Source organism: Pan paniscus, chromosome 5 (assembly GCF_029289425.2).
Source record: "Pan paniscus chromosome 5, NHGRI_mPanPan1-v2.0_pri, whole genome shotgun sequence".
Classification (NCBI taxonomy): domain Eukaryota; kingdom Metazoa; phylum Chordata; class Mammalia; order Primates; family Hominidae; genus Pan; species Pan paniscus.
Genome location: NC_073254.2, coordinates 143,504,310 through 143,526,688, shown reverse-complemented (window position 1 = coordinate 143,526,688; position 22,379 = coordinate 143,504,310). Strand labels below are relative to the sequence as shown.

The window sequence follows — 22,379 nt, the reverse complement described above, 5'->3', positions numbered from 1 at the left end:
TAAGTTGTAGAACTGGGTTGCATCTACTCTGCTTACCACAGAGTAAAAAAACAACTGCTCTGAAATAAATTGCCATTTTTTCAGTCTAATTTTCCTTTATTTATTTTTATTTTTGCTTAAGTAAAACTTATTATGAAGCATATCCAACATGCAAGTACTTACCTTTCACTTTAGAGTTACCTCCCTTTCATGTATTTGGGAAAGGGAGATGATACATTTACCCTAGCATTTCCCTTCTCCTGAGTGGTGGTCTTGACCCTAGTCTTTGAGATTTGTCTTTTTTTTTTTTTTCAGGATGGTCCCTTGCTCATTTCAGTTACTGCTACCACCTAGCACTCATTTCCTTTGTCAGGATATGGCTGAGTACACAAGAGCTAAGAGGAGCAAGGTAGATCCTGCTAGTACTTCTTTCATCTGTTTTCTGATGTGCAAACTTACACTTACCTTGCAGGAAACCCTACTATGATCAACAAGGACCGTCTTTCTAGTCCCCAAAACCACCACAACTCTGTCCAGTCTTTTCTGCAAAATCTAAGTTAGAGTAGGAGGCTCTGACAGGATTTTTTCAGGCAAGATGGCCTTCAGCGCTATTCTCCCGTGTGAGCTCCAGAATCCCTTCTTTATTCTTTTGAATGGTCAGCTGGTATCTGTGGAAGACACACATGTATATATACACACATATGCACACACCCCTACCTCTAAAAAAAAAATTATTCTAAATGACAATTTTAAGGCCTCCCCATTACATGGTGAATGTAGCATTCCATGCAATTTTTCAATTTTAAAAATTTCATGCCATCTCTATATTCCAATTAATACCTACTAGGAGTAAGGAATGATCTCTTAAAGGCAACTCCCTTAGTATGTCCAAAGACCAGTCTAAATCTTTGATATTTTACTTGCTTTATGGACCTGAATTAAACAAATCACCAATCTTCTTCACAGCATCTGTTGGCTTGGAGAGGAGGGAGCAAGCAAAACAGTATTGACAGGAGAGAATATCAAGTTTGTTTTTTCAGTTCATTTGAAATCAGTTTGTCTCTGTGGATGACCTAAAGCTTTATAAAGGTCCTTTGCTCCCCCTGGGATTAGACGTGCATTAGACCTGTCTAGTAGTAATATAATAGAAGTCACATATGTAATTTAAAATTTTCTAGTAGCCACATTTAAAATAGTAAAAAGAAAAATATAAAACTAAGTTTAATCATATATCTTATTGAATTCAATGTATCAGTCAGGGATTAAACAGAGAAGTAGAAGATTATGGAGATACTTTTATACTTTTTAAAAATTATTACAAGGAATTGGATTATGCGATTGTGGGAACTGGCCAGGCATTTTTGAACCCATATGACAGGAAGTCAGGAAGGGAGGATCACAGGCAAGTTGAGCCTAGAAACTGTCAACCAAAGTTGTCATTCACAGGCAGAATTTCTCCTTTTGCCCTGGGCAATCTCAGGCCTGTTTTTAAGGCTTTCCAAAGAAATCAGAGAAGCCCATCCAAATTATACAAAATCTGCAAAATCGTCTTACTTAAAGTCAACTAATTAGTGATTTTAATTACATCTGCAATATACCTGCAAGCGACTCTAGGTTAGTATTCAATAAAATAACTTGGGATAATAGCCTAGCCAAACTGAGCCAATAATAAAACTATCACACCCAATATGACCAAAATATCATTTCAAAATGTAATTCATATAAAAATTATTAATGAGGTATTTTACTTATATTTTATTCTAAGTTTTTGTAATCTAGTGTATATTTTATACTTACAGCACATCTCAATTTGGATTAACCATATATCATGTCCTTAATATGCACAAATGTCTAGTGGCTACTGCATTGGATAGTATAGGTCTAGACAGTGATAGTGATTACGCTGGTTATCATGTAAGTTTAGAGCAGTGGTTCTCAACTAGGATTCATTTTGCCCTGTAGGAGACATTTGGCAAAGTCTCTGGACATGTTTCATTGTCAAGATTGGGAGGTGGATATGGGGGCTACTGGCATCTAAAAGGTAGAGGCTAGGAATGCTGCTGAATATCCTAAAATGCACAAAATAGCCCCTCCCCAAAATAATGCTTCACCCAATTCAGAATGTCAAAAGTGCTAATGTAAGAAACCCTGCTGTAGAGTAAAATTTGGAGACTAGAGAAGAAATAAACAAAATGGTGAGAGAGACAGGAAGATGGGCATTTCCTATGTCATTTGGAGATATTTCCTTACATTTTGGAGAATTGTTTTCAGAGACAAGAATGAGTGCCTTACCTGTCCATATCTTCATCACCATATTCAAAGCCACAGTTGAGATAAGAGTAGATTAGTGACCCTGTAAATAGTAAGATAACTGATTGAGAAAAATTAGGAAGAAAACCTTCACAATGGTGGTTACCTCCTTAACAGGTGAATGAAAGCTAGTAGCTGTCTTTTCTGAAGATATTTAGGGTGTTTCCATGGTTGATCTTAATTTAGTAGACTTTTGGAAAAACTACAAAAATGCAAATGCAGATTTACAAATGGAGAATTTAAAATGTGTACAGTAATTAACACCATCTCAGACCATCTGTGGAATAAAGTTGTGATAAATAAATAAGTAAACCTCATTAGCATTTTTCTAAGAAAAAACATTATATTTAAGATTAAGTCACTTTTCAAAGGTAGTAATCATATTTGTAAACTCTAATCTCAAATTCACTTCTATCCAAATTAACTGTAAATTCAGAATTAACTCCATTTTCTTAGCCTTGGTAATGTATGTATACTGAAGCTAGCAGAAAATTGAATATGTTTGCTAAAACCTGATGTTTAGAAAAAAATGTACAACTAACTTATTCTATGAAATGTGTCATATCTGCTTGCAGTAATTATTGGTTAAATGTAATGCCAAATGCTGATTATAAACATAGCTTAGAGTCAATACTTCTGAAATATATTTCCTATTAGATAGTTGTTACAGTTCATTTCACAAATTCTTAATTTAATATGTAAAAACTAAATCTTCCTAAATCTAAATGACATTCTTATTAAGGATTCTTAATTTGTATTGAGAGTAATTGAAATAAAAATAATTATAGTTTGTGACCAATTTTAGCACTGAAAATGGTGACAACATAGCTCTGTCTATTAAATGTTTAAGCTTTTCCAAATAACTCTAATTTTGAGATAACTCCAATTTTTCCCTTATTTCAATAAATAAGTGATTTGTTTAGCAATATGTTACAAAGACTCTTTTAGACTCCAATAAACTTGTTAGTAACTGTATAATAATTTAAACTTTGTGGTAGGTTTATAAAGTTTAGGTCATAGCTATGGCTTAAATTTTATACATTTTCAGAGTTTTAAAATTATAAATTCTATTTTTTCTTAGAAATACACAAAGATAAGACTGAAAAACAAGAGAAACCTGAAAGGAAAATACAAACTAAAGGTAAACATTTCATTTTATGTTTATTCTTCATTTAGATATACATTTTTGTGTATTCATATGGGAGAAAAAATTTCATGTTTAGTGTTTTTGTAACATTTTTGATATTAAATAAGTAAATTTACTCCTCAGTTAATTTCAGTTATAAATGTATATCAGTTAATTTCAGTTATAAATGTATAAATAACATAAATAATATTTAATAGTTGGAATCAAAGTAACTTCAAAATGTGTAATAATTTTTAAATTATTTACAATTACTAAGAGAATAGCTCAAATACATATTGATTTACTGAGGAAATAATTTTTTTTCTTTTAAGAAGTTAGTGTAACAAGTCAGAGTTTATTTTTTTTTAACCTGAATTCCTTCTGTCATGCAATATCTTTACAATCTTTGGTGTAGAAATGCAGAGTCATTATATGACCTCATGGCAGAGGTCGTGTAAGAAAGCCCCACGGCTCTCCTGCACAGCCTCAAGAGGTAGATGGACAGTGACAACATGATGATTAATATCACTTTCAGCTGAACTGAATCCAGTAATGGCAATCTTGCAGCAGAAGCAAGTTGAGAAAGGCCAGCATTGTCTTGCTTATCTTATAAACATAACTCTTCTGTGGGTGACAGAGATAGTCATAAAACTTTAAAGAAACTAATAGGAAGCAAGACATTCAAAAATGTATTCTTCTAAGCATGCCCAGGTTCTCCCAATGGTCAGTTTCACATGATTTTGAATGAGCCAGGGCAAAAATAAAGATCTCATAATAACTATATTTGTATAATGCAGACAGAAAATGAGATAATTTATTTCTGAGATAAAAATGGAATTTTATCCAGTATTTACTATGTCATAAACCAGCTAATGCAAAATTATCTGTAGTAAATACCACAGTTGCAGATAGTAAATTTTCAAATAATAAAAGTACCAATTAAATTATACTAGCACGTGAATTTATATTAATACAATGCCATGTTGTTGCTGTTGTTTTTAAAATATACTTCATGTGCTTTCTTTTTGGGAAGGGCTCAAATCATTCTACAGATATTATGTCTTTAATCCTAATGTTTGAATTCATTCTAGATTGGTCAGCCAATTCTTCAACAATCAGAACATTGAAGCTCACTCAGTTGAAACCTATTTATATTTGTACTTAGGAAACTAATGTCTCCTTACTGTTCTCTTTCCTTTTTTTGGTTCTTAATTCCTTTCATCATAGAAGTTGGACACAGCTCTTGAGTATGGATTGACTAAGTGAACCATGACTGAAGTGGCTCTGGGTTTCTATCTGCTGAAGGTTAAACAGAAACTCAACTGGTTCCACACCATTTGGGTCCCTGCTGTTTTTTTCTTGCAGACTGTGCTATTAATTTAATAACAGTGCTGCTGGAGTGGAGGTAGTAATGCAGATGGCACCATTTGCATTTTGGACCTGGCTATATTAGAATTCTGATGTCAAAGACTGAGCAGTGGGCTGTAGAGTGGATTTATTAAACTAGCAAGTCTTCCATAATTAAGACAGTGAATTTGGCTGAAGTCTAAAATAAATTTCTCAAAGACTGAGCTGGAGATTATTAACCTGAATATATTTCTTGAGTAGACCAAATATGTTTTGTAAAAGTAACTATTTCTCAAGAAAGTGAAAGTAGAGCTTCAGTTGCTCCACACTGAGCTGGAAATCAGAGAGAGCTTATGTTTTCCACAGTTTTTCTGTGTGAATATGAACAAAAGATTTCACTTTATTGCTTAGTTTCCTATCTGTAAATGAGGTAGACTAATGCCTGCTCTTTATTCTCAAATAGTTCAGTGAAAATAAATGTTTTGCTTTACAACTGCTCTTGTATGTGTGACTCATATAAATGGCCCCTGGGGAACAGGCAGAATGAGTTAACCGCAATGGAGTAGTTTTGAGTACCAAGCAGAGTGCTCTAGTACAAGTTACCTCCAAGAACGCTGATTCCACATTAGGGTGATGGTTTCAAATTAAAGTTTTTATAGGTCAAAATGATCTTGCAGAATATAATCATATTTAAAACTATATCCAACAATGGATACCCATGGTCAGATGTAGGTCCACATGTTGAATGATAAGAAATGTTAACCAGTCTTCTCTAGCAGTCAACAGTCTGAGTTTCCTTTGTAATCATAAATAACTCTGCCCACAGATGTTTTAAATAAAAAGATATATACAGACTAACTTCAAAGAATTAAAGAGAATGTTATTTGTCATAAATAAAAGGTCCAAGTCATGATTATTAAAGAACATTTCCTTTACCCATGGTAAATACTCAGATATTCTAATTAATAAATAAACTAAGAGCATGGTGTGTGATTTTCATAAAGGGTAATATTACCATAAACTTTTTCTACTTTTAGAAAGGTCTTTAATTAAATTATCTGGGTTAGAATCCAAATTTGGTAACTTCTGGCTATGTGTCCTTGGGCAAGATAATTAATCTTTCTTTGCCTTTATTTCTTCATCTGTAAAATGGGGATAATAGAGTTGTCATAAGGATTAAATAATTATGAAATGTACTTGTAAAATTCTTAAAATAATTATTGACTAATTTTAAACAGTAACTATCAGTTAATTAATTAATCATCTTAACCACCTCTAACTGGATGAGAGTCCCTTACAGTTTTCTTATCTGAATTCCTTTTTTCTCTATCTTTAGTATCATTTGATATCTGTCTGATCATAGGCTGAACAAATATAAGATGTGTCATCCCAAGTTCCTGTAACAACCCTAAACTACTTTTACTGCCTTGTCAGTTCTATGTTTGTGTTTCCCTTCTTAAAAATTTAATACTGTATGAGTGTTTATCTACTATGGATGAAATACTGTATATAATTTTTTATGTCTAATATTTCACTTGATCTTCATAGAACAATCTAACACGGTAGATATAATCCCATTTAAACTAAGAATACGTAGGTTTACCTGGATTCAATCATTGTGTCAAGTTTAGTAATTTGTAGAGCCACATTTTTGCCTGTTATCTCTAACGTAAGAACATGTGGCTTTTCCAGTATATCCTATATCCAATTTTCTTTCTTCTTTTTGTTCTTTGGTGCCTGCTGAGTCTGTAGCACCAGAATTTGCTCATAGCCATAGGATCTAGAATTTGTCTCTGAAACCCTGTGGTTAGAACCTTGCTTCCTGCTGGTTGACCTCACTGATCTTCTTGCATTTGTACATATCTATCAGTTCCTAGATACCATCTCTGTTCTCTTCCCATCAGTCTGTGTGCCACGTAGCCTGATGTGGGCTTACCTAATTCTAATAGCTTACCTGTATAGTAGACACCATATAAAGATGCATAGACTGTATGCATCTTTAAATCTCCTTTCTACTATTTTCAGTCTTAACACAACTGAGAAATGAGATGTGGCAGTACTTATCTTGGTAGAGGTGTCAGATGGCTTGTCATAGGTGTACTAGTTTTCTGTGGCTGCTGTAACAAATTACCACAAACTGGGCCCACCTGAATAATCCAAGATAATCTCACCATCTCAAGATCCTTGACTTAATCACATTGCAAAGTCCATATATATATGTAACATTCACAGATTCCAGAGACTAGGATATAGTTATGCTTTAGAGGGCCATTATTTGGCCTATTCCACTGTCTTTTCAATAAATAAACTTCAAATCACCAGATCTAATTACTTAAACAGCATCGTGGAGTCAAAGGATTACTTAAAGGCCCCATTTAGAAAGAAGTCTTGACAAGCATGCATGCCAGTCAGAGTTTAGAGGGACTGATAATTAAATATAAAAATACAAGTTATTTTAAAAAAACTTTTAGATTCAAGGGATACATGTGCATGTTTGTTACTTGGGTATGTTGCATAATGATGGGGATTGAGCTCTTTTAGTGTGTCCATCACCCAAATATTCAACATAATACTCAATAGGCAATTTTTCAAGCCTCACTTCCCATTCCAATCTCCCCATGTTTTGAGATCCCTAGTGTCTGTTATTTCCATCTTTATGTCCATGTGTAGCAATTGTAAGTGAGAACATGCAATATTTGATTTTCTATTTCTGAGTTAGTTCACTTAGGATAATGGCCTCCCGCTCTATCCATGTTGCTGCAGAGGACATAATTCCATTCTTTTTTATGACTGAATAGTATTCCACGATGTATATATACCACATTTTCTTTACCCAATCAGCCACTGATGGACACTTATGTTTGGTTCCATGACTTTGCCACTGCGAATAGTGCTGTGATGAACATGTGAGTGCAGGTGTCTTTTTTATATAATGATTTTTTTTCCTTTGAGCAGATACCTCATAGTGGCATTGCTGGGTCAAATGGCAGTTTTATTTTTACTTCTTTAAGATATCCCCATACTGTTTTCCATAGAGGTCGAATGAATTTACATCTCCATTAACAGTGTATAAGTGTTCTCTATTTTATGCATCCATGACATCTGTTGTTTTTGACTTTTTAATAGTAACCATTCTGAATGATGTAAGATGATATCTCAATGTGGTTGTGAGTTGCATTTCTCTGATGGTTACTGATGTTAAGCAATTTTTCATGTTTGTGAATAGAAAGATAAAAGTATTTAAAGATAGAAACCACAAAATGGCAAATATTACCAAGTTTACAGTTCATGGTAGAAAACTAGCAGCATTATCACAAAGACTTTTGTATATCTTCAGATATCAGCATAGCAAAAGTAAGATGTAAAGTTACTATGCTTATGGAACTCAGGTTTATGAACATTTCTGAAATTTCAAAATTTCATTATTTGAGAGATCAGAACAAGTCAGAATAACTACTATTTTTGCTTTTTCCTTAGGCAGCAAGATGAGTTCTTTTGTTTTTTGGTGGTATTAAAATGTTGTTTTGTTTTTGTTTTGCTTTTCTTACTATATGTGAAGAGCTTAGTCACCTTGACAATAGGACACAGTTTGTGTGTATGGCCAATGTAGTGCCATCATTCCCTTAAGATATAAATTCCTCATTAAAAATGCATCTTTAATGTGCACATATCTTAAATAAAATCTTAAGAATGTTATGAATATCCTATTTTCTTAATTGGATAATCCCTTAGCATTTTATTTAAGCCATCAACTAATTTAGGAGCCCATGTGGTTAATTAATTTTGATATTTGAAAAGGCTGAAAGTATAGAATATAAAGTCTCTGAGCCTTCTTATAAAATTCCCACCTGACTTTACACAGGTAACTAACAGACTTCTTTCATCTCATGTATTCAAGCCCATATTAACATCTATTGCAGAAAATGTCTTCACCTGTCTGTATTCTTTGTCCTAATGACTGACATCACTGTCCACCCAAATTATTCATGCTAAACATCTAGAAGCCATTGTTGCCAGGGGTGGTACTCAATCCTGACTGCACTTTAGATCACCAGGATAGCTTTTAAATATATATCTATGTGCATACTCCATCCTGGGGCCATTAATATTTGAGAAGTAATGCCAGGGTTTGGGCCTAGCTGCCCTAATGATTCAAATGAGTAGCCAGGGTTAGAATCACTGTCTGTTGAACTCATGGCTTAGAGTTCAAATATATCCCACAGTGGTTCCTTTTGACGAGCCAGTGTTTTAGATAATGAGCAACTGGATGCCTTTAAGTGGGGCCTGCACCCTCTGTTTACGACAGTCTCCACCACTCCCTCTTTCACCACTGGGGTACCTGTTAATTTACCTGTCTCATCTATGAAGGCATTTGAATTTTAGTTCCTGCCATAGACTTCTTGTTCTCTTTCAACATCAAAGCTTGTCCCTGCCATAGACCTTTTAGTCTCTTTCAGCAGTAGAGCTCAACCCTACTTAGCTCCTCCGTACTATAATTTAGTCTACTTTCTCTCTTCTCCAACTGCTTTCTTCTCCACAATCATCTCTCAATTAAATTGTGACAGTCACTTCTTAACTGATTTCCCAGCATTAACCCCTCAGGTCCATGCTAATCCAGTCACTTACGGGCTTAAATCCATTTGTTGGTGCCCCAGTGCTAAGAGATAAAAGTGACATTTTCCAACCTGGCATATGATCACTGCTACCCTTACAGCGTTCCAGCTTCGTAGTTTATCACGTCTTCCCTGTTCTGCTACCTCCTTACCAAGCTTTCTCACAGATACAGCCTCCTCCTCCCTGCCACCCTTAGCACTCCAGACCCCACTGATGCCCCCTGTACTGCAGGCAGGCTGAGCTGTTGAGTAGTCCCTGAACAGGCATTGTCACTGTCTCATAACTGTGCACTTTTTTTGTATGCGCTCTTCTCTCCAGCCATCAAGCCCTTCTTGTGTAGTCCCTCGGCAAAAGCCTGCTTATTTCTTTGATTCTCATATGGAGTGTCAGTTCCTTTAAGAAGTCTCCACTGCTGTTCTTCACTGGGGGCATTTAAGCACTTTGTCCATGCTGTTCCACCCCAGCTTTTGCTCTTCCAAGCACTTTGACAACATATTTTAATTGTGGGTATATGTTGATCTAACTAACTGAGGGAGGGAACTATGTTTGTCTTCATGTATGTTCTAGGGCAGCCTTGCCATTCCCTTTTATGATTCTGTTTCGTTATCCATGAACAAAGGGATATGGGCTCATAGTCTTCTCAGGTTTTCACCAGCTCTGAATTTGTATGCTTATATCAAATTAAAAATCATTCTAACATCTAACAGTACCCAACACACTCAATAAATACTGAAATAACGATTTAATTTGTGAACGAAGTATTCTTCTGTTTTGTTAATCTCTACTGGATTCCTACGGACAACTTTGCATTTGACATTCCTACAGACAACTTTCCATTTAGCTTTAATTAAGCCATTGTAATTTAAGTCAAATTTCTGTGGTTAATGGCAACGAACAATTTCATAGTAAAATAAAAACTTTCTGTAATATGTAATCTGAAAACACCCACACTGAAACAACAAAAATTATAATAATACAGATAAATATGGATGATTTGGAAAATGCAAAAAAAAAAAAAAAGGAACCGCACTCCCACAATCCAATTATCTGGAGAAAAATAGTAATGTATTTCTAATTTTCCTCTAGCTTTCCCCCCCATGTAGTTGTTTGTTTATTGTATATTGCCTTATTTTTTTGCAATTGTGAATTTTATTGGTGATATTAGGTAAGATTTCGGCTTCTATTAACTAATAAATATGTCAATTTACTTGTAGAACAGAACAAATCAGAAAAGACAGGAACCCAGTGGTAAATATATAACTAAATATGTGAACTTTTTCCAAGAAGGCTCCTAGACAATAGGACGGCCCGGTAGGCGGCAGAACAGTAGGTTTCTGCTACATCCACCTGTATTGTCAGGTGGTTGGGTGAAAAAGTGACCTCAGAAATGGAGAAGTTTACTTAATAGAAATGTATATTGGAGAGACAGCATATGGTCAGCTTCAGAGTGGGCTAGACAGCGGGAATAGGGTGTATTCTGGCAGGCAGATAGTGTAAATGGAAAAAGTGGTCACAGCCACTAGGTGATAATACACATTCACTTATTCACAGTACCTACTTTGTGCCAAACACCATACTGGGCACTACAAATTCCATGATGAATAAGATCCAGTTAATGATAAATTTGAAAAAGTAAATACACAATTATACCACGTGTAGTAGGTACTTCACAGAGATGTCCTCGAGGAGAGATGTAGTTTGGGGTTTGGCAACCTCAGTTGTTGAGTAAGTCTGTCTGCAGTTTTCTGGAAGGACCTCAGAGGAATTAGTGGTTTTTGGTTCAGGTGTGGACTCTGAAACTTAACAGGGAAGACACAAAAGCTAAGCTGACGTCAGTCCTCAAGGAACCAGGTGGGAACTTGGTTCAAGGGCTGCAACAGAAGTCTAATTATTACTATTATTCTTAACATCAGCCTTAATATTACCTTATTGAGGCTGGAAGTCCAAAGTCAAGGTTTCCACAGGATGAGTTTTTTTCTGAGGGCTGTGACAAAGAATCTGTTCCATGCCTCTCTCCTGGCCTCTGGAGGTTTGCGGGCAAGCTTTGGGGCCTTGTAGATGAAGTTCTCCAATTCCTGCCTTCATCTTCAAATGATGCTCTCCCTGTGTCTCTGTCTTTTCACAGGATATGTATTCCCTCTGTGCATATCCTTCTCTGGACCCAAATTTCTCTTTTTATAAGGACATCAGTCCTATTGGATTAGGGACTAGCCTCATGACTTAAACTTGGATTGTCTCTGTAAAAACCTTATTTCCAAATAAAGTCACATTCTTAGGCTCTGGGGCTAATGACTTCAACATATATTTTTGAGGAGACACAATTCAACCCATAACAATATCATATGCACAAAAAACAAAGGAATGTTTTTAAAAAGGGTGATTCAGAATAATAACACTGATTTGTCTAGAACTCCTTCAGTTTTTGGGAAACAATTGCCGGATTGGAGTCATAGGCTCACAAGGGATTTAGCTGATGGTGAGGCTCAAAAGTCAAAATGCAATCAAATACATTAAAATATATTTAAATATCCTGAAGCCCTTTATAAAAATGCTCTTAAAGCCCACAAATTCATTTAGTCATCCTGTACTGTATAAACTTTTATTTTTGTCTTCTCTTAGCTGCACTTCATTAACTCCTTAAAGTACAAAATATATTTTCTTTCCCTCTCTGGCAATCATGAAAAATAAACCTGGACAAGGAAACCAGAAGAGTGTGCACAAAGCTATGCATCACAGTGTCCATAGTGAATGTTCACTTATGAGAAAGCGATTACAGTTCTTACTATGGCTATGTAGCCCCAGGAGAAGGGGAAATTGTCCATACATTTAAATTGAATTTGAAAATAAAACTAATATTTTAGAATTATAAAATATCTTTTGTGATTTAACGCGTAAGTATCAGATTAGCTTTACAACTTTGGGTAATTTGCCTAATCTTCACTTTAATAGGTAAATGAAAGTACTTTTATTATGAAAAAGAAGTATGTGCATTATTGGAAGGTAGATCACAGATAATGTGCTTGGAGAATTCGATCAGCACATTTTGGCTCATGAGAACAAGTTTATAGTCTGCACAGAACCTGGAACAGACATGGCTGCGTAGTTTTGAAGGAGAGTACTGGTTTAGCAATTAGATAACTACATTCTTTTCCTGGTCTGTCACGGACTCTTATGAGCATATTTTCTTATCCATGGACAAAGAAGTTCAGGGTAGTTACTTCTTATATTCCTATCAGCTCTGAAATTGCATGCTTATATTAAAGTTAAAATAATAAATTCTTCCTTTAGGAAAAATGGATAATATAATATTTAAGAAGATTTTTAACTCAATATTGCATTTCTATTAAGTTCATGATTTTCTCTTAAAAAGCATAGAGATCATCTTGCCTTACCATGGAACTGAACTTCCACAAATTAGCTACCAAAAATAAAAAAGAAACATACACACAAAGACATACACACTAACCAAGAAATCTGGCCTTATTGTTTAATGGTGGCTGAAACAGAATTTTTTTTAAGGGTTTAAAATGAATGTGTATCATGCTCTTTCATAAAGCATTACAAATTAAAATATAGATATATATGAATTTTATGAAGCTGTTTGAAATGTTCACCTACTTAAAGTCTATAGAGTATTTTAGCACTAATACCTAACAAAAAAGCACAAGAAATGTGAAAATGAGACGAATTAGTTAAAAGAAAAATCAGTAAAATTTATTACAGGTAATGATGCTCCTCAAAGATTTTTTCTGTTAATAATGAAAAGATATAATGCTTACCTGATTATCCATCTGATTTTTTTTTTTGGTTGGGTACTCAAGATTAGTCCTATGCAGTAGTCTAAAGTCAAGTATGTTCTAGAGTTTGGTTAAATTGATTTGCTAGCCATCAATTGAAGAATGTAGTAGCCTATACAAATCAGTACTTTACAAATTTTGGCATTACAATTTTTGATTTTCAACCTAAGAACAGGACGATTAAGGAAAGAACTCTGATAACCTGGCTCCCATGATTTGACCCCAAGGGAGTGTTTTCCCTGTTAAAAAAAAAAAAAAAAAAAAAAAACCACAGGGTCAGGCAGATTATGAGCTCTGATATACTTGAGAAAAAGACATAGTCTGCCTGGTGACTGCCAGGGTCAAAAACAAAAACACAGAGCACAGCTTGGGGAGGGCTGGAAAGGAGCCAGATGGGAGGGTGAGAGATGTGCTTGGGTCCAGTTGAGCTGAATGTTCTGGTCAGGGAAAGGTCAGAGTCTGGGCAAGGGCAGGAACAGCAGGCCCATGCCAACTCAGATGCCAGACATCAGGGCCATTCCAACTGGTGGATTCCATTTGTTTTTAATTATCAGCATACCGAAGGGACTTTTGTTTCTTGTAAATAAGGATGACAAACAAATTAAACTCTAGCAGGTGCAAGAAGCTTATTCTGTCCTGAGCTAAAAACTGTCCTGGCTAAGATATAACTTGCCAAATAGGGCTGGTGACAAGGAGGTACTCTTCTTCCATATGAAAACTCCTGGTTGTGGGCTCTAAGCAGAGACGCTCAAGCGAATGCAGCTGCTCTATCAGGTGATTTTTATTTTAGAGTGATTACCAAGGCAGTTGCTGATTGTTGCATTGCTGTGTTGAAAGTCATTTCAAAACTTGGTATTTGAGCACAGTCTTGCCAAAGTTTGAAGTTTCTGTCCAAGGAGCTTCAGTGGCTGTCTGCCATTATGAACAGCTCCCTAGGGCCCAAGGGTCCAGCTGCTTCACTAAGAAGTGTTGTGATGCCATTTCTGAGGGGGATAATAAAATGCTAGCATACAGTACAGGGTCTGTAAATCAACACTTCAACTGGGAGGAACTGGATTTCTCCCTAGGGTAACAGGAATGAGGCATTAATATGCTAATTTCAGTCTGAATTCAGTCCCTTTGCTCTTTTGATTTTGTGTTAATTCTCCCATTTATGCCTTTGCACACGTCAATCTGAAAATCCTTTAGTGGAATGGACAACCAGCTGTCCAAGGTGGGTGAGTCCTCATTCCTTACAGAGACAGAGACACAGATTAGGTGTTCCCCTGTGGGTCTTTCCAATCAGGGCTCTGAAAGCACAGCTTATCTCACACAAACTTGGTTCCCCCTCAGAGAAACTTTAAAAGACGCTTTGTTTTTGCCAAGATTTTCCCTTCGTTTTCTGCTTAATTAATAGGGATTCAAAGGAACCAAAATAAACCATTTGTGGTCAGTATGAATAGTGATTTCCTTGCCTTATTTTGTGAGCTATTTATATTGAACTGAGTAGCGAATAAACAACTAAAAGAACCATTAAATGTGGAAAAAAATAATATCTCAATGTTTTAAGGTGAGTTTTTTTCTCCTTTTTCTCATTAGGTTTTGATTATTTGAGAAATTTCAATAAATTGTCAAAAGTTTCACATAATTGGAAGCAAGCAGTGTCTATTATAGCTCTACCACATCATCCATAAATAGAATTTAACTAGACAATAAAACTCGCTCTTAACATATTTTAGAATTTCACTTATTCAAAAATATTACAGAGTCCACTATGTGACTGAGACCTTGTGATGACTTGGAAATGTAAAAAAATAAAATAAATATGATGTAGCCCCTAAGGATTTCATTTACTGAGTAGAGATATTAACAATATCAATATTATTATTGAATTGCTGAAATATAATTATGTACATGGTGCAATTGGTGAATGGAATAAGTAGAGATCAAAGAAAATGTTACAGAGAAGGAGGCATTTGAACCAAGATGAAAAAGTGCGTGGAATAGGGAAAGGAAAACGAATGAATGTGGGTGTGGTAATTCTAGGTGGAAGACACATTCAGGCAGAGACATAAAGGCATCATGAGGGCATGTGGTGTGCTTGTGGAGCTACTAGCATTTAGTTATAATGAGAATATAAAGTTCAAGGAGAAATTCTTTGTAGATGACATTGGGTTGGTAAACATGGGGTTGGTAAGCAAATGTCAGATCACTAGAGCAGTAAAATATTTTTATTTTGATATAGCACCCACTATGTGACAGATATCATACTCAGCAGTGAGGAGGCACTAATATTTGTAACAGAGGAGTCAATGATATCAAATTTTCATGTTAGAAAGGTTAATATGAGACATAAAAATCTAAAATCTAAAGGTTCAAAAGAGAAGTCAGGGTATTATAATATTATGATAGGTATAATAATATGCCCAAAAGAGACATCCTGCTTCAACTTCTGAACTGGAAATTGGTCTCTTCCCCTTTTCCCTCCTAATCTCTTACTAGGCTAATTTCTTCTCATTTCTCATACTCTTAAATGTCATTTCTGCCAAGGGCTCTTCCCCTAACAAACAGATTAGATTAGGTCATTTCATACATCAACATTCCACCTTACATATTTTCTTCATAGCAATTCGACTCCCTGCAGTTACCCACCTTTGTAATTATTTGCTTAGCATCCACTAGTCATTAGCTTATTGACATCATGGCGACAGGAATGAACTCTATCTTGTTGAGGAGAGTCTTTAGCACATAGCAGGTGTTCTTTCTATATTCTAGTATAAATAAATGATTTAGGGAAAATAATATTGGATAAAAGAAAATGAGGAAGAGGAATATTAAAAAGGCATGATTGAAAGAGCGTGGTGAATGAATGAAAAGGAAAAATAAAAGAGAAAGACAAATTGGGATGAGTCTCATGTTTCTAGCATGGATAATGAATAAGAATTATGACTAAGGTATGGGGTAAGATTATGACTTAAATTTTAGTCCTGTTGTAATAATTGATGAGATCACTGCTCATATTAAATTAAATTTTATTTTTGTTGAAAAGATTTGGTATTTTATAGTCTTATTCCAGTATATTTTTAAAAACATTTAGTGTAGAATGTTTCTGTAGAAGATTAACACATACTGTTTAGGTTGATTGTTCTTTGCTTCAAGATCAGAAAATTATGTCTCTATATTTTCATCCTCATATTTCAAGCATTCATCCAATATCAAAGCCGGGCTCCTTTGGCATATGGCATAATAATTTTTAAAAATTTTCCAATTATTTCAATTAAAGATTTGGAAAAGCTGACGGGGGTATTCTTATCTTTGCAATCAGACTTGGTTTGGGTACTAGTTTGTGCTTGGATATGAAATAAAATAGAAATAGGAAATAAATCTGTAATTATCTTGAAGTTTAAACCTCTAACTACATAAAATCTGAATCCAGTTAAAGAAAGATTTCTAAAAACAGAAGATAAATTTTGACATCAAAGACTGCCATGCAAACATCTCCTCATTTATTCCTGTTATTTAAATGAAAACTATTTATCTGTTTCTTTTCAGTTACACACAAAGAAAAAGAAAAAGAAAAAGTAAGAGAAAAAGAAAAACCTGAAAAGAAAGGTATGAAGTTACTTTTATTACTGTTTAACACACTGAGTCCTTTCCCATTGACTTCCTACTCTTTACATTCAGATTTTCGATGACCACGCAGTTTTACAAATTAGATTAGGATTATTTTCTCAGAATAGAATCTGAAAAAAGGAATTTCTGGATTGAGAGAAATAAAATACTTCAGACTGTTAAGAACTGTTGAACTGGAAAGTGGTAACTTTCCAGAAATGTTGCGTCAGTTTTTCCTCTGGCAGTTTTGAGACTGCCTTAGCCAGCAATGAGGATATTATATCAGAAATACTTGTCAGTTTGATAGGTAAGAAAGTAGATCTCATTATTATAACTTGCATATTTTGATTATCTATTAGATTGCTTTAATTTCTAATTGCTATTTATTTATGTAGAATAGATAATAAGTTCTAATTGCTCAACACACAAAGATACTTTGTGAAAACCTTCCTCTCACCTTGCTCCCAGCCTACTGGCTCCCATTTCATGCCAAACCCACATACAGTAGACCACTCATGTGAATTTTACATGCATCCTTCCAGAGCTTTATTGTATGTTTTCCAGATAATCCATGTTATTTTCCTCCCTATTTTTACACAAAATCTAGTATGTCCTATAATCTGACTTTTATAATTTAACAATGTATCCTGAAATCTTCTCATATCACTAAATATTGTCCTCATTCTCTTTAAGAAGCTGCATAGTGTTTAAATGAGAATGTTCTTCCACTGTATTTTTTCCTGATAATCTAGTTAATTGTTAAAGTTAATTTTATTTTTTATTTTATTCATTAAGTTCTTCATTTCTAGGATTTCTGTTTGGGTCTTTCTTATGATAGCTATCTCTTTACTGAATTTCACATTCAGATCATGAATTATTTTTCTCCTTCCTTTGTATTTTTTATTTGTGTTCTCTTTTTTTCTCTCTGAGTTTCCTGAAGATTATTATTTTGAAAGGCATTTCATAGATTTCCCTTTTTTGGAGGCCTGTTACTGGCGTGTTATTGTGTTCCTTTGAAGGTGTCATGTTTTCTTAGTTTTTCTTTCTTCTTTTTAAATTTTACTTTAAGTTCTGGGATACATTTCCAGGTTTGTTACATAGGTATACATGTGCCATGGTGGTTTGCTGCACCTATCAACCTGTCATCTAGGTTTTAAGCCTTGCGTGCATTAGGTATTTGTCCTAATGCTCTCCCTCCCCTTGCCCCCAAACCCCTGACAAGCCCCAGTGTGTGATGTTATCCCCGAGTCCATGTGTTCTCATTGTTCACTCCCACTTATGAGTGAGAACATGCAGTGTTTGGTTTTCTGTTCCTGTGTTAGTTTGCTGAGAATGATGGCTTCCAGCTTCATCCATGTCTCTGCAAAATATTTTTAACTGCTTACTATTTATAAGTTGAAGGATTCAAATATGGTTTTTAGCAATGTATATATCATGTGTAACTGTTCACACTCACTGCCCATTTCTCCTAATGATGTGTGTGTGTGTGTGTGTGTGTGTGTGTGTTTTGGGTATGTATACCCTTCATCTATAACTTATTTTCAAATATTTTTCCGAATTTGTTTTACAGTTAATATTATGCTTTCTGTCTTTGTGAACGGATATGTGTGAGTTCATGTATATATGTATGCATGTGTGCATATGTTTAGATTCTTGAATTTTTAGGTGGTTAGATATGCTGACATTTTCTTGTGGTGTTTCTGGCTTTGACTCTTCATTCAAGAATTAATTCAATAGCCACCAATATTTTCCTCAAGTTTAAAAAAGATTTTTTTTTGTTTTGAGACAGAGTCTCACTCTGCCACCCAGACTGGAGTTCAGTGGTGCAATCTTGGCTCACTGCAACCTCTGCCTCTGGGGTTCAAGAGATTCTCATGCCTCAGCATGAGAACTACAGACATGTGCCACCACACCCAGCTAATTTTTGTGTTTTTAGTAGAGATGGGGTTTTGCCATGTTGGCCAGGCTGGTCTCAAACTCCTGATCTCAAGTGATCTGCTCACCTCAGCCTCCCAAAGTGCTGGGATTACAGGTGTGAGCCACAGCACCCATCCAAAAAAGATTGTTTCACATTTTAAATTTAACTTTAATTCCTCAAAAATCCATCTCAGTGTATGATACGAAGTAAGATTCTAACTTAATTTTTGCCATTGTTTTAGGGTGGATTGTGTCTAGGATAGCTGGGCCAGATTTCAGCTGATTCATGCATCCAGAGTATGCATAGTCTGCTGAAGTTTTTTGTTTTGTTAAACACTCCAGTTAAGTAGAACACATTATGACATTTAGGAATCAGATAAGTTGAAACATGCTTCAATATTTTTTATGGTATATTTACACTTGAAAATACCAGAATCTCACAAATCACCACTAAAAAACTTACTCATGTAACCATATACCACCTGGACCCCAATAACCTACAGAAAAAAAAAGAAAATTTCAATTAAATAATTGTTATTTTCTTCATGTTTATTTTCTTATTTTCTTATCTTATTTTCTTCATGTTCAATTTCCATGAACTTCAATACAGCCATCTCCTTTCTCTGTTCCAGAAATAGGTGACCATTTCTTGTCTGATATTGGGTTAAGCAGAATTATTAGCACTAGGCTCTGTGTATTCTGACTCAATGAAATAATCTGCTATTTCTTGTGATTTTTTTTCCCAAACTTTACAGTAGCTAAATGTTTTCTGTTAAACTAAAGTTAGGAATTTTTGCCCTTAAATTATAAGTGCTGCAGAAAAAAATGTATTCAAATTGAAAAGCAGAAATAAAATGCTGCATTGTAAGTGCTCTTTTATTTACCTTATGCCAATTAAAGGATGTTTGCTTTTTAGGAGATATGTTATTATAATGTAGTCCTGTGACCTTGTTTGAATAGTGCCTTGCTTAGCCTAGCATAATGCTCCTTTTGTTAACATTGTCTAATCTGTTACCCATAATCCCAAGTGGTAGTGGAGGTACATGTGGGCAGGCCTGAGTGGTGGAGAGGCTGAAACTCTGGAGGAGGAGGCACCTGGTCTCTCAGCAGCTCTGCATGTGTTAGGGACGCTTGCTCTTCAACTGAATATTAGGCTTTCTGAGGCTTAAATCATCTCTCCAAGATTCTGGAGGACACTGTTTATCAACTGTATTTAAAAATAATAGATTTTTAAATACATATTTTAAGCATTTCTTAATGATGTAAGTAAAGCTGATGTACATTATTACTATTCTTGTTGGAAGTAGGAGAAATGGAAATATGTGGAACTAATTTTTTCCTCTAGCAAATCAGTGCATACACTTTGTTAACTGCCCAATTAAATCTCATATTTTACTACTTAATTTTCGTAGTTTATTTAATTACCATTGTTATTCTTGAAAAAATAGTATGTAAATATTGAAAAATGCATGATGATTTGGGAAACTACCAAACAACACAATTTAATATAATTCAAATTTAAAAATAAACATAATGACATATTTTTTGGCAAATTCTTATAGAAAATTTTCCCTTGCAGTTTGTCTTCCCTGAAAGCTTTACCTGTTTGAAATAATGACTTGAGAAAGAGTAGATCTGATTTTCAACAAGCTTGCTAAGTCTTAATGCCTAGACTTTAACACTGAATTCAATACAACTCTTATTACACTGGTAACTCTTTATTTCTGAATTAGACTTATTAATGTCATAAATTTTCAAAATATTACAGATTAGGTTTTAGCACTTATGAAACTGAGGTCAAAAGAAAGCTTGGTTTTGAAATCTATTAAAAATGTGTACTAATGTAAAATTTTCTGTTTAAGCAACTCACAAGGAAAAAATGGAGAAAAAAGAAAAACCAGAAACAAAGACAGTGGCGAAAGGTAACTTTTCAATTTATTATTTCCATAACTAAATTCTTTTTACTCTGAAAGATTAATTTTTGGGTAACAGATAGTTGGATTTTTGTAAATTTTTATCATTTTATTTATATTAAAAAGTTAATTTGGTCTTACATTTAAAATTTAATATCTAAAAGAATAATTAAACTGAACACTTAATAGAGAATCTCAAAGTGTGAGAGGAAAATGAAGAGCTCCATCATATGTGGTAGACAGAATTTTGAGCCCCATAACCCTCATTCACCCCTTGGTGTCATCCCTATGGCTATGTTATATTACATGGAAAAAAAAAAATTGCAGAGGCAGTGAAGATTGTTCTAAAATAGGGAGGTTATCCTGGATTATCCAGGTGGGCTCAATGTAATATCATGAGTCTTTAAATGTAGACAGATTCAGCAGAGAACAAAGAGATTTGAAGTACGAGTACTTTTGCCCATTGGCTGTCTTGAAAACGTGAGAAGAAAATGAATTCTGCCTCCAAGTTGAATAAGCATTAAAGCCAATTCTTTCCTCTAGCCTCTAGTAAAACACAAAGCCTAGGTGACAACTTGATTTCAGCCTCGTGGGCCCTAAGCAGAGAATTCAGTAGAGCCATGCTGAGCCAACACTTTGGAATCATAAAAACCGGAAGATAATAAATGGGTGTTATTTTAAGTGGCTAAGTTTGTTGTAATTTGTTACCACAGCAATAAAAAAACTAAAATAACATATTTGGTTCACAATTTTTGACCAGTATTATACCTTGAATTTGATTTTAGAATCTCAAATTCAGAATTTTCTTTTTAAAAAATTATTTATTTTCAATATTTATAGGTACATAGTTGTTGTACATATTTATGGGGTACATGTGATGTTTTGATACAAGCATATAATATATAATGATCAAATCAGGGTAATTGGGATGTCCATCACCTCAAACATTTATTATTTCTTTGCATTGGGAACATTCCAAATTCACTCTCTAGTTATTTTAAAATATACAATAAATTATTGTTAACTATAGTCATTCTATTTTGCTACCGAGCACCAATAACATATATTGAGGAAAGGACAGTCTCTTCAATAAATTGTACTAGGAAAACTGTATATGTAGAAGAATGAAACTAGACCTCTGTCTCTCACCATATACAAAAATCAAATCAAACTGAATTAAAGACTTAAACATAAGACCTGAAACTATGAAACTACTTGAAGAAAACATTGGGGAAACACTTTAGGACGTTGGTGTGGACAAAGATTTCTTGAGTAAGACCTCAAAAGCATAGGTAACCGAAGCAAAAATAGACAAATAGACAACTTCTGCACCATAAATGATTTTCTTGCATCAAAAAGAAATAATTGGCTGGGCACAGTGGCTCACCTCTGTAATCCCAGCACTTTGGGAGGCCGAGGCCGGTGAATCACTTGAGGTCAGGAATTCAAAACCAGCCTGGCCAACATGGTGAAATCTTGTCTCTAGTAAAAATTAAAAAATTAGCCAGGTGTGGTGGCACACACTTGTAATCCCAGCTACTCAGAAGGCTGAGACAGGAGAATACCTTGAAACCTGGAGGCAGAGGTTGCAGTGAGCTGAGATTGCACCACTGCACTCCGGCCTGGGCAACAGAGTGAGACTGTCTAAATAAAAAAAAAAAAAGTGGTCATGCATAAATCTTGATCAAAATTTTTACTTTAAAAGTTTGAGAACTGAAAGTACCATAATAATATGCCAAATATATTTATTAGTATATCACTTTAATATTAGATATTTTGGCATAT

The 22,379-nt window shown here is 34.6% G+C and overlaps 1 protein-coding gene across 5 annotated transcripts in view; it reads left to right on the top strand.

Annotated features, from left to right (window-relative positions):
* The window catches only part of TRDN (triadin), a 416,769-nt gene that overhangs the window by 103,594 nt on the left and 290,796 nt on the right, over positions 1-22,379 (top strand). For 4 of the 5 annotated variants that reach the window (XM_055114092.2, XM_057302585.2, XM_063605444.1 and 1 more), the window contains exons 5-7: positions 3,371-3,430; positions 16,705-16,764; positions 20,544-20,603. In XM_055114092.2, the coding sequence (XP_054970067.1) occupies positions 3,371-3,430; positions 16,705-16,764; positions 20,544-20,603 (180 nt within the window). Of the gene's footprint in view, positions 1-3,370; positions 3,431-4,642; positions 5,261-16,704; positions 16,765-20,543; positions 20,604-22,379 lie in introns of those variants that run through there. The other variant, XM_057302588.2, reaches the window with a different exon arrangement.